This window comes from Terrapene carolina, unplaced genomic scaffold, assembly GCF_002925995.2.
Source record: "Terrapene carolina triunguis isolate 2854851 unplaced genomic scaffold, T_m_triunguis-2.0 Scaffold96, whole genome shotgun sequence".
NCBI classification, from domain to species: domain Eukaryota; kingdom Metazoa; phylum Chordata; order Testudines; family Emydidae; genus Terrapene; species Terrapene triunguis.
The window spans coordinates 69454160-69472054 of NW_020664447.1; the positions used below are offsets into that span (position 1 = coordinate 69454160).

The window sequence follows — 17895 nt, forward strand, 5'->3', positions numbered from 1 at the left end:
CTCTTGTTCAGGGTTTTGAGAAAGTGGGAGATGTATGGGGCTGGTGATTTTTTGTTTTTAAAAAGAATGTTTTTTTCAATTAACCTTTAGTGCATGAATGAAGGTATATTGCAGGATTTGTTATTTTGAATTCATTGTGATTTTACAGAGTTGTCAAATGAGCCTAGAGCATGGCAAAAGTGATTTTTATTTCTATAAAAATCAAAATAAAGTAATTAAATATACAATGTAAAATAAAACAATGTAGTTAAAAAAAAACGAATGTCAAACATAATAAAATATAATTTTAAATATAATATCTGTTTATACAATGATTTCTTTTGTATATTTTTGAATACACCAATAATAATCATATTTTTCTCATATGGTAAACAGCAGTACTGTATATAATCTAGCACTGTCTACTACACATGCTCTAATAGGCTCTGTAAAACTTAAATGATCACAGGCTTGTATTATGCAGGTTTTTATTTGAAACCAATTTTAGATTTTTTCCTGACTTGCCCTCTAATTGCTATTTCCAGCTACTGCTGCAACACATTCAATTAACTGGGAGAATGGGATGTATGATCTCTCAGGTTGCCTTAGATTAGGGGTTCTCAAACTTCATTGCACCACGACCTCCTTCTGAGAACAAAAATTACTACACAACCCCAGAAGGGGGGGACCAAAGTCTGAGTCTGACGTAGCCCCGCCGCCCCGGGTGATGGCGTCCAAAACCAAAGCCCAAGGGCTTTAGCACCAGGCAGGGAGTCTGTAACCTGAGTGCCACTGCCTAGGGCTGGAGCCCAAGGGCTTCGGCTTCGACCCCGGACCCCAGTAAGTCTAAGTCAGCCCTGGTGACCCCATTAAAACAGGGTTGTGACCCACTTTGGGGTCTCGACCCACAGTTTGAGAACTGCTGCCTTAGATGCTGGATCAAAAGCTGTAAAGGGTACTTAAAGAGCGCGAAAACTCATAGCCTCCATCCAGAGACCATATGCATCTAATACCTTGATTGGGCTAATTGCCAGTGGTCTCAAGTGGAGCCTATATATTCTTCCCATGTGACTGTATAATGTACGACTACTTTGTTGCCAGATCAATCAGGCATGTTTTAAAGAAAAATATAGCTCAAACGCAGTAGCGTTGCAGTATCCTTCATGATAATATGGTCATTTCCAGACCTATGGTTTTCTTTCCAGGTGGGAGACATCTGAACTTTTACTCCAGTAGCAAGAGTGAATCTGTGTGAATTAGGTACCTGGTCCAAGTGGCCCATGTTATTCTGTCAATCACTGCCTGGTCCATAAGCTGTTTTCCCGAAGGCACTTCATAGACCTGTCTTTTGTAAGACCCAGTAGAGACCTTTGAGGATGAACATCCAGAAATAAGAGTTCATTTGAGTTAAAATTTTTTGAAGATATTTGAAGTGGTAAGGATATAATTATACACTCAATGTTATTATCGATGGCTCTGAAATAGAGTAGAATCAGAGGAAGTATTCTGTGGGAAGATTTCATGCTTCCCAAAAATGTATACAAGTAGAGAACAATGAGAAATGGTGATCAATTTTTAATTTAAAAAAGTCTTACTAATAAAATGTGAGTGAAATGCATGTACATTCCTTACGACACAGCCCCCAATTAAAAGAGTAACTGTTGTAAATAATGCAGGTATAAACTGGACTTAAAAGTTGCTTAATTGGCCTGGGGAGGCTCACCCCAGTCTGCGTATGATCCTTTGGTGGTGAAGAGGCCACATAAGAGCTCGTATGCTATTCCTCCTCCCTGATGTTGGTGCAGTAGGGAAAATGGAGTGCTGCTAGGACATCTCTACTCCATGCTGATCCCAATATTTATTTTTGGCCTGTTGGAGCCATTTGCGACCAGTGTAAATTACAGCAGCCTGAAGCTTGGGCTTGTGACCTCATAGAAAGGGGTCAAAATGTGTAGATACGCTGTGAGAGCCATGGCAACATGGGTAGAGTGCTCATCAGAGGAGGCTTGTACTGATAGGATGTGCACAGGGGCACTTCCTCTATTATTATGGTCAAGAATCTGAAGGGTATGCCATAGTTTCCTGATGATTCCTGGGAAGAAAGATTGTACTCCTTCTCACTTCCAAAAGGTTGCAAACCCAGCTTCAACAAGGTGATGAGGCAGGTGAACAGTCTGTCACTTTTTAGTAATTCAGAAGTACACTTCTGCTTTCTGTATTTATTTCTCACACTCAGGTACTAAGATGAGTCCAAACAACTTATTTTTATTTGTGATCTATACATGCCTATCACAAAACAACCTCACCATTTAACACAGCTATCAGTTTCTAACCATGATAGGCCCAGGACTGAAATACTGGGGGAGCTGCTGGTCAGGACTGAGCTGTGATTACTGGAGCTTCATAAGGAATCTTGCATGGTATCTGTCACTAATATATTTGGTATGAACAAGTGTTAATAGACCTTCATGAGCAATACATTTACTTACAAACTTAAAAATAAATACAATGGTCTCAAATGACTGATACCTGGAGAAAACGGCTATCTGCAGAGAAGTCCATCTGGATAACAAAGCTTGGGATATCTTTGCAGTAGCTAACTCGATTTAGCGTGGGGCCCAATGTCAAGTCATAAAAATCCACTGCATTCTCACTAGTACCCACTGCTAAGTAACGAGAATCTGGACTGAACCTGAATAGATAAATAGTTTAAGAAGAGAGGTTGAAATTCAAAAGAAGAAAAAAGTAAGATCTTAGAATTTCTTTTTCTATTTTTTTTTCAACCCTCTGATATATTTTTTTTTGCAAGGTAGTGTTACAAAATGGATGCAGCTCTTATTCTAAGGGATGAAAGACAAGAGAAAACATAAAATTTGTCTGGTCCTACTTTCTCTTTCAGCATGATTTATTATTAGTAATAGAAAAGATTTTAAAAATGTGATTTTTTTTTCTCTACAATATATTTGAATTACTATTGCTTCTCTCAATGAGTTCTCATAGCAAAAACATTTTGCACATGGTCTGACTGAATTTCATTCTAGCCACAGACTAACTTTCCAGCTGCTGGAAAGAAGATTTAATCTTCACTACTTTAAAAAGATGGGCATGTAGATTTACAGAAGAGAGAATCAATTTTATTTTTCTTAGCAATGAAGGATGGAATGGAGAGAAGAGCCATTGGAAGGGACCACTTGAATGAAGTGTGGCCAAAATGAAATCTAATCAGCTAAATATTGAGGAAAATACACTGTTTACAAAGCAAAAAACTGAAAAGGGAGGAATAATCTACTATATAAAGCAAGATTTGAAACTGAAATAAAAATGTTGGAGTAATTTACGTTTGTTAATGTTTGTAGACCTGCCAGGCAAAATTGATATGTGAAAATCCCTGTAGTTCTTCTATTAAGTATCTGATCACACCACTGTGTAAATGTATCTTTTCCTGTTATATTTTTGATTGTATTTTGCTCCATAAAGGTGTTCCAATCCTGTCTCCTTTTCACACACATACACACACACAATGTTTTACCTTCAGTCTGCCCTATGCTTAATCTACTGGTTCCTACTCCCTGTCTGTGAAGCCATTAGTCTTGAAATCACTCCTGAAAACTAATTTCTTCTAGGAATCAATTAATTCTTTCTTGTACCAATGATCTTTCCTTACTCTCTCTTCCCTGAACTCTTGTCTAATCTTGTCTATTTTTTATTATAAACTCTTTGGGGAAAGGAACATGTTTTATTCTGTTTTTATGGTCTTCCTAAATCCTTACTTTTTAAATTATATGATCCAGAATGCTGCAGCTTGACTACACTTGCACCAAAATCAGAACCATATTGTCACTTCCCCATCTTCCATTACAATCAATTACATCTTATTTATATCCTAATCCAATTCAGAATTGTCCTCTTGTTTTCAAATCCCTCCATGAACTTTCTCCATCTTAATATTCTTACCTTACAGTCACCTTATTCTCTGCCACTTACTATTCTATTTCAAATTTTGTCATCTATCTCCCCTCCTTGTGACTCTCCTCAATCAGGAGTCACTCTTTCTCTTGTGCTACCCTACCTCTGTTGAACTTCTCTCTCCCTCTAAAAGGCTGAGTTGATTTCTTCTCTTTTGAATCTAGAGTTCTGAACTGGGCTCACTTATGACAGAACCCTTCCATTTCCCCTTCATTGTAAGTAGTGTCTGACGATACTTACTGACATCTCTACTGCTTAGGTTCCAGCTTTCTGTTCTACTCCATTTGTTCTACTCCATCTTCATATGTCCTTTTTCTCTTTATGCCTTGTATTGAAGTCATTATACCCAATTCTGTAAAGCATTCACTCTATTCTATCTCTCTGCAAAGCATTTTGTAATACTCTGTACGATGGATACTATACAAAAGTAAATTATATTGTATTATAAAACTATTCTCAAAGCACACACTTTGAAAATTACACTGGTTTGGGAGGGGATTAATATGGTGTTTTAGGTATACGAACTCCAGGTGACTAGCAACTTTTGAATAGGGGACTTCCTTATAAAATAAATCACCTTATGTGAGTGGAGTTTTTGTTTTTAAATTATTGCTTGCTTATTTTATCAGCTCATTATCACATTTCAAGGCTAGATAAATGCCATGACTTTTCTGACCTTATGTCTTGGATAGCAGATCTTCTGTCCCTTTTTTTCCCCCATATTTTTAGAGAGGTCACCAGCAAGATAATAAATTCTCCATTTTTCATGCCAATAGCCACCATGTCCCCCTCGGGGCTGTAAGAAACAGTCCGAGCTGCATGTCCCAAACTGACTTTGTTCAGCATCTTCTGTGAGAAAATAAAAACCAGAAAAGAGTAAATGTTTCTATTTATGCATGTTCCAAAATAATCCATAACCACCAGTTTCTCATTAACATTCAATGGATACTTTTTATTATGCAAAAGACAGTGTCACAACCACTATACTAGCTTAGTTTTTCTTACCATAGTCTGAGAAACTATTTTAAATCCTCACTATTGAATAAATCTCGGATTCTTTTTTGCTAAAATTATAGCTGCTTAGTACTATTAACTTTACACCAACCTTTTCAGCAATGTCCCAGAGTCTCACTGTCCCATCTTCTGCAGCAGAAAGGAAAAAATCTCTTGAAGGATGTGTAGCCAGTCCCCAGATAGGTCCATCCATATGACCATTAATTAGAATGTTACATGCTGCATTTTTCTCTCCAACTTCAATTATTTCAGCATTCCTTGTCCCAACAAGAATTTTCCCCTGGGACAATGGTGAAAGAATTATTACTGTAATAATATATTAGCTAATACTTATAAATAGTAAATGAACCATGGTTATAATTCCATCAAGAAGGGCTGCTGAAATTAAATAAGGATTAAATTTTGTTAATGAAGAGATCGGCATGTGAATCTTCTTATTGTCTGAAATAAGTCAGACATCAGATATAAAACTGAATCATTCTCTGCCTCCAAATTTAAAAGGATGTATTCGATTCAAGGGTTGTTATAATGGTCTGGGTGCTAAATACGGAAAGCGATCCTTCGTTATTTTTTAATCAAGTTGTATACACAATATCATCCTAACTGGGACTAGTATTTCCTTAAGTGTATTTATGTGTAGACTGGAAAGTATGCTTTATGACTGATAATCTACAGCCATAGTAAGCCTTTAATTTAAGAACATTTTAAATAATAAATTAAAGTTAGATTCTTCAGTAACTCTTTAAAGTTGACATCAACTTGTATTAATTATTCAAACTAATAACCATGAGAAAAAGATTCTGCAAAAATGCTTCTGTATATCAATTTGCTGTATAATAACCCAAGGATTGACAGCAATATATTAAAGAGAACATGCCTTACTTTGCCTCTACACACAGAACGAACACAGTCAGTCATCTGTCCAGTTTCCAATCTGAAGGCACGACATCGCTTCAGCTCCTGATCCCATAGTTTAACAGCCCCTCCTTCCTTTGATCTAATAAGATAGTAGCCAAAGACACTTAAGTATGAAAGCTAGCTCGTATTTTAGTCAATTAAAATATTTTGTTACTTAATGTAGTTTAACGTCCCCCTCCTTCCCATTTTTTTTCATTTAGCTTATCCCCTCCTAAGAAAACCCACTCCTAAAAAGCATGGAACTAAAATGACATTGGCTGCCATCATACTCTTCACTGTTTGTGTGTTATATCCCTTTCCCTCACCCTGTCTCTGTCTTGTCTATTTAAATTGTGAGCTCTCCAGGGCAGGGACCCTCTACAACTCAGTGCCAAGCACAGTGGGGCACCATTCTTGATTGGCCCTTAGGCACTAATGTAATAAACAAAATAAAGGCATTATAAGTTTATTCCTTAAAGATTCCATTAGCATTTGTATAGGAAAAATATTAATATGCAATATATACCAGTCTAAAAAAAATAAATTTCAGATTATAGATAAATAATTTTATTTATTAAACCTTAACAGTTTTTAAACCAAGGTAGATTTGCTTTTTGACTGTTTTAATCTCATCTTTCAAAAACACATTCATTCTTTGATTTGAATGAATTATGTGTATTAATCTATAAAGATGATCAATTTTGCTGAAATCTCTGAATTACTGTCCAGAGGAAAAATAAATCAAAGGCATAGTTAGTTTACAGATTCTGTAATTCATATGGTGCTCCTCAATTTCCTGCACTGTAATGCTTCTTCCCTGCTGTAGTGAAATGGCATTTAGAAAACTCTTTTGTGTAGTGACTAAAATCATATGATGTGAAGAAAGGAGTGAATTTCCCAAACTACTGGTTTAGTACTATATGTTAAACACTACCTGTGAGCCATAACAGTAAAACAAGGAGAGAGTGAAGGAAGAGAAGAGAGAAGGAAAGAGGGAAGCAAAAGAAAATACAAGAAAAGAAACTGAAGAGGAAAACTGAAAGAGAAGCAATGGGGACGGTGTTGATGGGGAAATAGGAAACAGAATAAGATTTGTAGCATGTATTTTTAATTATTATTATTGTTTATTTTTTATTCAGTGCCTTCAATGTTCTAGATGCTTCATAGAACAAGTAAAAGATATGGTCCCTGTTCTGTAGAGTTCACAGTCCACAAATGGAAAAGGCATGAGATGATAGACAATGGGGATGAGGAAATGGCAGGAAAAAGGCCAGATTCTCCATTACTCCCTTCTTGTACTGGGTGCAGAAAACAAGGTCAGTGGGGACTAAGTTATTTTTGTGTCTCCCTAATTTTGGCCCAGAATAAGGGCCTTCCCAGCTCTAAACACAACTTAGAGCAGCCAAACACAGCCTCTTAGAGCAGAACTGAGGCACCGGGGTAGAGCAATAACATTGTGTGGTTATTTTGATAGGCTGTGCATGCTCTGTGGAGGTTAATTTTAATTATGTATTTTAGCTATAAGTGTTACTAGACCAAAGCATTGCATTACATTTCTGCTAAATGATTCAATTACTTATCATGAGCAACTGCTATTTTTCAACAGATAGTTATAAATATTGATGTGTAAGTATGCAGGCTTCCATTGCTCTTAAAAGTGGTCTCAGCATATCTTCAGAAATCTGTGTGGTCAAAGCATTAGCCAAGTATGCAAATATATTGCATACATCTTCTGTATTTGATTAGTAAGATAGGTGGAGAGTCTCAAAATGCAAATCAGGGAACAAGAGGAGGAGATATAGCTTTTAGTACTTTTGATCTACATTAAATGCCAAAACACACACACACACACACACACACACACACACACACACACAATTACAAAATACTTTTGTCACCATTTTTTTTCAGGAAAACTGATATTTCCTAGTGATTTCCATTATCAAACATACTACAAAATTGTATGTCTTTGTGTTTTTAAGTAGTCTGTATAGTTTACATTAAAGTGTGCAATGTGTTTTAAGATTCTTCAGAATAGAAGACAATGTACAGCAGTTATGAGTTGATTTTATTTTTACCTTTTTCAATATATTCATTGATTCTTTTGAACTTATGTGATAAGAATACCCTTTTGGCTTTGAGACACTCAATATTACATTAGAATGTCGAGAAATAAGTAGCAAATAAAAAGAACATATTAAAAGCAAAACATCTTTAAAAATGCAAGACTATTATTTTAGGGAAATAATCATAAATTTGATGGAGTTTTGTATTTGGACGCAGTGTATGTTAACAGCTATCTCCAAGGGAAAGGAAAAGGATCTCACCAAAATGAAAGGAAATATGTAGTGTTCTGCAATATTTAATCTTGTTGAGCTTTCAGTCTCATTAAATCTGCTGTGTGCTATTGGCATCTGCAAATGAGGCTAGAGGAGCAGAAGACAGCTCCCTCTCATGATGCTGCTTTCCTCTCTACTGCATCCCTTCTAATGCCAGCTCTGAAAGTGTAAAAAGGGATTGGAAGAAAACTGGCACTGGTAATGAAAATAAAGGATCTTCTTTTTGAAATCTGATTAAGACGGACCCAAGGGCCATGCTATTGAATAGGTTTTCTTTAACCTCTCAAGTGTCTCATGAGTTTTCCTGACAAAGATATCTGTGTGAGAAAGGGGTGGTCAATTTATATTTCATGGCAAGGGAAAACTGATAATTTCATTGTTACAGTTCAGGCCTGTATTTCCCCTCAGTGGTCCAGCAAGGGCCCCATTCCCCGGCTTCCACTGTATGTAATGCTCCCATTGTAAAAGAGTGTTTATTTCTTTACTGTTTCAAAACTATTTGACGTAGTCAGTCTTAATCTTAATAATGAAAAATCATCACGAAATGTTTGAAATAGCTTGCACAGGTGCTTAAATAAAGTGACTGATGGTAACTACTGAAATTTCATGTTCTGAAGCACATTTGTACAGCACATAATATCTTAGTAAAACATATCTGAATGATAAAACAAAAAGACTCACGGTCTTTCTTTGCCTCCTGTTACGATTAGACCATCTCTTAGCGTAGTGTACATTGTGAATACAGGCCCATTGTGAGCTTTGGCCACAATTCGTATCAATACATGATCTTTCCAAACACAAACATCTCCACTGATGGTACCTGTAAATGTCAAGTTATTCTGAAAAGGGGGGAAAATATACTTATCATCTGATTCTGAATAAGTCAAGAAGAAATATATTTAATTTTTGTAATAAATAAATAGATAATAAACAAATTCTACATTTTGGGCTAGATTGTGGCTTTATTAGTCATTGCTGTAAAAGTGGTGTTTGTAGAGGGATACGGACCAATGGCAGATCCCAGAGGTACTCCATCTGTAGAGGAAAAAGGTAGGCAGATCTTCCAAGTTAGAGGGTGAGCACATAAAAGAGAATCAGTTGCTATGCACTTTTAAAGGCACATGCTCTTCTCCAGTCAATGTGGACGAAGGATAGAGCAAAGGTCATGCCTAGGCTGAGATGTCCAGCACTGCAGGGAGCATGAACACTCCCCTCCTGCACTGAGAAAGTGCAAGGTATGGAATTTAGGGACAGAGCTCTCAAGTCCGTTCCGCATCATCCCTTTGCACAACCACGGAAGAGCAGCCAGGAAATCAGGAGCAGCTAAGATACTAGTTAGTATCATGTTTCACACAAAAACAGTAAGTCAGACTATTACTACTATACTTCAAGCACAATGTTTGATGGAAATCATCTTCAGTGTCCAGCTATTAGGTACAGCACTGCCCTCAATGGAGTACAGAGATGGTCAGTTTAAAAAAGGAAAGAAGTAAGAATCTAACTCAATGGAACATAACTATGGTTTTCTTTAACTGTGCGTCCTATTTTTGAGGGGTAGTAAAGTTAAGCTTAACTACCTTAGGTATTCAGAAGCAATGATATTGAAAAATATTTAAAACCAGTAACAACTAAATGCTTGGGAAGTACAAAATGTTTCTGTTAAGTAAGTGCAGAATTCTTTATGTTTCAAATTATTGGTGATATTTAATACATAAGATATTATATCAATGTGGAGAAAATACATTCCCGTGATTGACTCTGCTGATTTTATCTGTCATTGGTTTCCCTTGAAGTCACATCTCTATCTAAGGCACTAATATAGCCTCCATTATCATAGTATCTGAGTTCCTCACAATCTTTATGATGATGAGGATGATGTTATATGCATTGAAAACATTTAATTCCCAGGGATCCCGATTCACTTTCCAAGCTATTTACGGTATTTACATGACTCATTGCCACCCACCACTGAAATGCAGCTGATTCTGTGCAGGGAATGACACAGCTGTTTATCTCTGTACAGCAACATCACATAACATCAAATGACTAAAAGTGAAGAAAAATATTATATCCAATTGAAACTGCAGTGGGCATTTAGGCAGGATGGATACATGGGAATGTGGCCAGGAAACTGCTACTAAACACCATCCCTATGCTTGTGAAAAGTTGCCCATACTTTTAAAAAAATTATTTATTTATCTAGATTTGTATGCAAAAGTAATGAGAGGCACTTATCCACCCTCCCTAAGCACCCTTGGTATGAATTACAAAAACAGAAATAAAACTGAAGTGCCAGCAGAAGACAAAACTTCCCCACAGGTTCACCGCTCTCAAACTTCACCCTTAGATGCAGCTTGGACCAACAACTACCGCTTGCACTGTGACACAAAGGTCAACTGACTCAGATTATACTGGACCAGAAGAGGGAAGCCTGTTCCAGAGCTAAGGGCCACTCAAGGAGAACGCTCTACACACCAGCCCCCTCTTTTAAATCAAGGGGAATCCAGCTCAAACACATCTGCCAATTGCAACCGTGATAGAGAGGCAGTCTGTCCCAAGCCATTTAGGGCTTTAGAGGTCACAAACAACAATTTAAAGTCAGTCTGGAAACCAATAGGCAGCTACTGTCGATCATACAGAACAGGTGTCATGTTCTGCCATTCAGAAGTACCAGTTAATAAGCAGGTTGCCACATTGTGCACCAGCTTAATTTATTAAATTTACTTAAGATATAGCACCATGTACAGCACATTGCAGCAATCCAGTCTTCAAGTGACAAAGGTGTGGGTCCTGGTTTAGCTCAAAGAAATGGTCACAATCTTTTAGCAAGGCACAGATCATTTTCATAGATTCCAAGGGCAGAAGAGACACTATGATCATCTAGTCTGACCTCCTGTATACCAAAGGCCATAGGACTCCTCCAAACTAATTTCCTTTGAATTAGAGCATATCTTTTAAAAGAATCCACCATAATCCTTGGTACATTGTTGCCATGGGTAATTATCCTCAAAGAGCATTCCTTGACACTTTTGCTGTATGATCATCCCACAGCAGCTGGGGAATGCAACAATACACCCAGACTGTGAACAAGAACCACCCCATGGTGGGCCCAAAACCTTAATAAAAGTGGGAAAGTTATTCTCTTAATTTCTTCTGGTTGCCTCTCCCAATTTAACAACATCACCTCAGTCTTATCTGGAATGAACTTCAGCCAGCAAGTTCCCTGCAGAATTCCACATAAAAGTGCCTTAAGGGAAGAGGTACTACCTCCCTGTACCACCTTCTGGGAATCTTTAGGCAGGAGAGAACAGAGCCACCCTAGAGCTTCTCTAGAGTCCACAGATAATTCTTCATGTTTAATGAACACAAGAGATGAGAATCTCAGGTTTTAGGTTTCAGCTGAAAGAGGGCATATTACTAGGGTGACCAGATAGCAACTGTGAAAAACCGGGACAGGGGGTGGGGGTAATAGGCGTCTATATAAGAAAAAGTCCCCAAAAACGGGACTGTCCCTATAAAAACGGGACAGCTGGTCACCCTACATATTACAATGACTTAATTATGCTGGGCTGCTAAATATTGACTTGAAGGGAAAAGTGGTACCAACCGAAACACCAAACAACTTCCCATAGATGCTAGATTTCTCTTGGGGATCTCCCATCCAAGTATAGATCAGTCCTGATCCTGGTAAGATATGATGACCTCACAACCTGGGGTGGTATGGCTGTTTTTTATACCTTTTTATAAACTTTCTACATTAAATGCATACTGCATATTGTGACTTATTCCCCAAAAATTTGGATCTTGCTTAGTTAAATTTTGTCTTGGAACAAGCATGGCTGGAAGATGGACATTTGTTACCCAAAGGTCAAATCTTCCTATCATTTTTTGTAAAGTAATAAAATAGAATGGGACTAGATGGGAATATTTTTAGTGATCAAAAATCAATACATACGAAATTTATACAACACTGGGAGTATCTGAATTCATAACCTTTTTCTAAAGAGAATTAATTTAATTTTAATTAAGAATAAGCTCTAGAAATAATAAGTTTATATACTAATCACCAGGTTACAGCAATCTATTATGCAAATAGGCATTTATGGCAGAAAAGTTCAGGATAACTCATTTTACTACATATACAGACATGGAAGAATAAAATGTAAAAAGGATGTTTTGTATGTATGCATTTTTAAAGAATTTGTTAAGGTACATACAGCTCCAAAAGCTACAGATAGCATGGTCTGCATCCGGGCATCTTCTATTGAACTCAGTAGCCCTTTTTTACTGAGAAGAGCTCTTCCAGCAAGGGTCCAGAACCTCACATGTTTTACTCCCACTGAAACAAACTGGGTATCTGAATCCGGTCTGAATTCTGCTACAAATATACGTTGGTTATGACCAGTTCTGCTGGCAATTTTGGCACCTGGCAAAAAGAAAATGGAGAATTTGAACTTACCACAAATATATGTCTTCTCCCAACAGAGGAATCCTTTACTCTGGAGCCTGATGAGTTATTCATCCCCACAACAGTAAAAAAAAAGTAGCTGAAACCCCAAACTGTTCCTCCTATATAAATCCTGGAATGGCATATCTCCAATGCTTTAAACCCTAGAAAACTATACACATATACAAACTACGTACCCAGCATAGGAAACATTCCAGAATAGAGAAAGGTGGTGTGCGGGAGAAGAATGAAATGAGGAGACAGATCAAGAAGAATGGAAGACTGAAAGACTTGATGACCAAGACAGCATCTGGTGAAGATGCTATGTCTACTTGTAGGCTTTAATTTTCTAAGGGGCCTAATGATCAGGGCCTTACTCCTATTGTATTTCAATGAGATTTGGGAGCCTAACTACCTTAGGGCCTCTGAAAATCCCAGCTCTAGCATCCGGTCAAAATATGCAGAGATTTCCAAGGGGCTGCTCTGCAGATTTTTCTCCAAAGCTGCTCTATTTCTCTCTGTCCAAGATGAGTAGAGTACATTCAACAAAATCAGTCTAAGACTCGAAGATGGTGCCTTTCCAGCCTATACATAGTTTTCAAAATTAGATGTTCTGACCCATTTGAAGATGGTTGTCTTAGATGCTTTTTTCTTACCTGCACAGCAGATGAACAAAGTATCTGACTACCTAAAGTACTTTGTCCTATCCAGGAAGCATTTGATGGCTCTGTAGCTATCCAGATGGAACCATATGAACTCTTGAGGATGAGCAAGTTTAAGATAGTGGCATCTTGACTAAAATGGTAAGGAGAAACTTACTAGACAGGCCCTTACTAAACATACTATACAGGCTCTATCTTTGCCCATGTGTGGGTCATTTTCATTACATCCACTCATCACTCCTGATGGATTTCTCCTTGGTCAGCAAAGACCACCAGATGGGAAAGTGGCCAGTCATTGGATAGTGTAACATGTCAGCACCCAGGGTTCAGGACTCTGGTAGGGTTGCCAGGTGTCCGGTTTTAGATTGGAACGCCCAGTCGAAAAGGAACCCTGGCGACTCCAGTCAGCACCGCTGACGGGGCCGCTAAAAGTCTGGTCGGCCGTGCAGCGGGTCTAAGGCAGGCTTCCTGCCTGCCCTGGTTCCGAGCAGCTCCCAGAAGCGGCGGCATGTCCGTCTCTAAGGCACAGGGACGGCCTTGGGGGCTCTGTGTGCTGCTCCCGCCCCAAGCGCTGGCTCTGCAGCTCCCACTGACTGGGAACTGTGGCCAATGGGAGCTGCGGGGGTGGCGCCTGCAGGCATGGGAAGCACACAGAACCCCCTGGCCCCTCCATCTAGGAGCCAGACATGCCGGCTGCTTCCTGGGAGCCACGTGGAGCCAGGAAGCCTGCTTTAGCCCTGCTGCGCCATGGACCGGGAGCCGCCTGAGGTAAGCGCTGCCCAGCTGGAGCCCACACCCCAACCCCCTGCCCCAGCTCAGAACCGCCTCTCGCACCCTAATTCCCTCCCAGAGCCCACACCCTGCACACACTCCCACACCTCAACCCCCTGCCCCAGCCCTGAGCCCCCTCCTGCACCCCAAACACCTCATCCCCAGCCCCAACCCAGAGCCCACAGCCCCAGCTGGAGCCCACACACCCTTCTGCACCCCAACCCGCTGCCCCAGCTCTGAGCCCCCTCCTGCGCTCTGAACCCCTCATTTCTGGCCCCACTGCAGAGCCCGTACCCCCAGCCGGAGCCCTCACCCACTCCTGCACTCCTGCACTCCAGCCCCTTGCCCCAGCCTCATGAAAGTGAATGAGGGTTGGGGAGAGTGAACGACAGAGGGAGAGGGCATGGAGTGAGCGGGAGGTGGGGCCTCAGAGAAGGGGTGGGGGCCTCAGGAAGTGGCGTGGCAGGGGTAGGGCAAGGGTGTTCAGTTTTGTGCGATTAGAAAGTTGGCAACCTTAGGCTCTGAGTGCACCAGCAACTTTGTAGTTATGGTCTGGGTATGAACTTGCCAGTTGGGAAGGGGAGAGAGAGAAGGAGCAGGACAGTGCAGAAGAGAGAATGGGCAACAAAACCCAAGGTCCTGTGGCCTAAAACCTTGAACTCAGAGCAGAGATGCTATGAATGACTGTTTACTATAGTTGGGCCTGTGTTGTAATTTCAGAGATTATACAGGAGGAGCAGTTTAGGCATCACATTTCTGAGAGTTTCAGCTTGTTCTGTGGTCTTTGTGAGTGTCAATCAGTCAAGCCTCTAGAGGACTCCTTCTGGGTGTGAAAAGATTTATATTGAGTAGAAAGAAATAGATTCAATACAAAACTGAATGAAACAAGGTTTACTTTCATTATTATAAATGGAGGTCAAGGGATTTTCTTATCCAATGTTTACAAGGATGATTCACTGGAAATACATTTGGCAATTATCACAATAGTTAAGCACATTTATCTTATTTTTAACTTGTACAGTATATGCTATGTAACATTTATTACAATCATTTTTTTCAGTTGATAACCAAAATTTTTATGTTGCAATTTTGATGTGTGTTCTTGATTGACTTAGGGGCAATATAAATGTATTGTAAAAATACAAATGCTTTCCTACCTTCCTGCCACTTCCAAATGGTAATGGTGTGTTCAGGATCCAGCCCTACAGAGAGGAGAAGTTTGCCAGTGGCACTGAAACTGACTGAACAAACTCCCTTTGAATGGTAGCATCGCAGTACAGATAGTGTCTGTTTGTTCATTGCATCCCACACGTGGATAGAAGGAGCTGTAGCTAAATGAATATAAAATCAACAATTATTTGTTATATGCTTACAAACAAAGGCAACATTTTTGCTACTGAAAGCGAATGAGGTTTTTAACACTAGAAAAATAAAATTGTTTTGGTTAAAAAAAAAAAAGGGGAAATTTTGGTCTCACCTTATAAACTGACCTTTTGCAAACAAGACTACCAATCTGGACTGCAGGCTTGTTGTTCCATATCATATTGGTGCAAGTAGCTCCACCCTCTAGTTGGTTGCTGAGCTTTTGAAACCCAACAGAGCCCCTCATACCAGGAGTCCTCTCTTGTTTTCAACCTGAGATAAACTTTCCTTAGCTTGAAACAATAACTCAAAGTCTGAGAACTTTGAAACATACCTTCTCTAGTAGTATGTAACCTGTCACAGGTTTAATACCTGGGTGAGGCTTTCATACTGGTGGTTTCTGCAGAAAGTCAGTTTACAAGACAAGAACAAAATTTCCTTTTCTACAAGGTGCCCACCAGTTTGGAATGCAAGCTATATATCTAGCAGTATGCCAGCTGAATCACTGGTAGGCTTACTGAGGTAGAAGAACTAGAGGTGTGTATCTTGGTATGAGTTACTTAGATTGTAAACTCTCTGGGGTAGGGATGGTCTTTCCACAATATGCATGTACATTATTAATCATGATGATGATGATGATTTATGACTATGGTAGCGCCTAGAAGTCAGGGACATATCGTACTAACCATCACAGACAGTAGCGTAGCTAGGGGCGTTCAGGGGAAGCAGCCGCTTCCCCTCAGCACCTTTTTCAAAAGCGGCGCCTTAGGGGTTACCTTATATGGCGCCAGCAGGTGGGGCCCGCTCCTCTCTGAAGGGCAGCACGGCCGGAGAAGCCATGGGGGAGGGGGAGCGGGCGGCGGGCGTGTCCGGAGGAGCACGCCAGGCGGCCAGGTAGAGAGTGGGGATGGGCTGCGCTGCTGGGCCCGTTCGGGTCCGGAGCGCTCAGGCCAGGCCAGGGGGAGCATGCGCGGCGGCGGGGGGCTGGGGGGAGGGGAAGCATTCGCGGTGGCGGGGGGCCGGGGGGAGCATGCACAGCAGCGGGGCTGGGCTGGGCACGTGCCGCTCGGCAATATGGGGGCTGGCGGCCGGGGGGAGAAGCGGAGAGGGGGGAGGAGGCTGGGCGCCTCGGCAGCAGCCTTGAGGGAAAGGCTCCGTTTGGCTGGGCTCCGTGCTGCCAGCCACCCCGCTGAGAACGGCCCGGCTCAGTGCACCCGCCGCGGGGGAGGGGGCGGAGGAGGAGAGAGGGGAGGGGGCGTGGCCGAAGGAGCGATGGGGGAGGGCGCGGCCTCCGCCTCATCCTCCCGTGTCCGCCGGGGCGGTGGCCCTTCCCGGCGAGGCGGCCGCCGCGCAGCACGGGGACATGGTGGCGAGGGGGACCCGCAGCTCTCCAAATGCGCCGCTGCTGCCGGCTCCGCTCCATGGGCAGCCGCCGGCCTCTGTGAGCCAGGCGCAGCTCTCACACACACTCCCCTCCTCCTGCCCACCCTCCCTGCTGCCCTCCCGCCCATCCTCCCTGCCACCCTCCCTTATCGCGGCTGCTCCCGGTCCCCACCGCGGCTGCTGGGAGCCGATTAATAATTGATGGCAACAGCCCGGCTGCCGGAGCAGGGGTGAGGCGTGCAGCCGGGCTCAGGCGGGCGGGTGGCCGCTTGCTGCTCAGCCTGCCGAGCTGCGAGCCCCGGCCCGGCGGGCATCAGGCATCGGCAGCAGAGGGGCGGGGAAAGGGCTGGCCAGGGACAATGGCAGGAGGGATGAGATGCGGGGGGCGTGGGAGAGGAGCTGGGTGGGCGCGGAGCAGCCGGAGGAGGAGCCACGGGAGGGCGTGGCCAGAGGAGGAGCCAAGGGGGGGCGCCTTTTTTATGTTTGCTCCCCCTGCTCTTAAAACCTGGCTACGCCACTGATCACAGAGACAGTCCCTTCCAAAAGAGCATACAGTCTAAGCATGGTTTGCAATCTGTGTATAGAGCCTGGTACAATGAGGCCCCAGTCCTGACTAGGGCTTGGACTTTCAGAGGTGTGTAAGTGACTCAGCAGCACAAACCTACTTGAAAAATCAGTAACAACCTTTGCAGAAGGAAGACAGAAGGACACTCCTTCAACTCATGAAGAGTCCTGAAAAGAGTGGGTCCAGAAGGCTCTTTTCTGCTATGAAGATTTCCTTCATGCTGTTACACAGCCACATTGGTTTAACAAACCCTCCCCCTGCTCCTTTTTTTAAAACCTTACATAGCACAAAACAGGGAATCGAATTTGTGAAAATCCTGGGAAGATTCATTTGTTTGTATAGGCATCCAACTTCCTGAGCTAAGAAAACTACCTTGTCAAACCTCTCGTAGAACAGGTAGACAAGACCTTAGAACATGTTGAAGACTGTTTTCAGGTGGACCAATTTCTGAGAGCACACTAATTCACTCTCCTTAAGGCTAATAATAAACCCCATATGAGTAAGCAGCTG

The 17895-nt window shown here is 41.5% G+C and overlaps 2 protein-coding genes across 3 annotated transcripts in view; one reads left to right on the forward strand and one right to left on the reverse strand.

The window, feature by feature from the left end:
* The window catches only part of ZC3H14 (zinc finger CCCH-type containing 14), an 84815-nt gene that overhangs the window by 60231 nt on the left and 6689 nt on the right, over positions 1–17895 (forward strand). The gene's annotated exons all lie outside the window — the stretch shown is intronic.
* EML5 (EMAP like 5) overlaps positions 1–17895 on the reverse strand; it is a 294191-nt gene that overhangs the window by 4414 nt on the left and 271882 nt on the right. For both annotated transcript variants that reach the window (XM_026651428.1, XM_026651427.1), the window contains 8 exons: positions 15233–15406; positions 12413–12621; positions 8877–9034; positions 5842–5956; positions 5051–5239; positions 4622–4794; positions 2509–2671; positions 1244–1347 (listed from right to left, as the gene is read on the reverse strand). In XM_026651428.1, the coding sequence (XP_026507213.1) occupies positions 1244–1347; positions 2509–2671; positions 4622–4794; positions 5051–5239; positions 5842–5956; positions 8877–9034; positions 12413–12621; positions 15233–15406 (1285 nt within the window). The remainder of the gene's footprint in view (positions 1–1243; positions 1348–2508; positions 2672–4621; positions 4795–5050; positions 5240–5841; positions 5957–8876; positions 9035–12412; positions 12622–15232; positions 15407–17895) is intronic.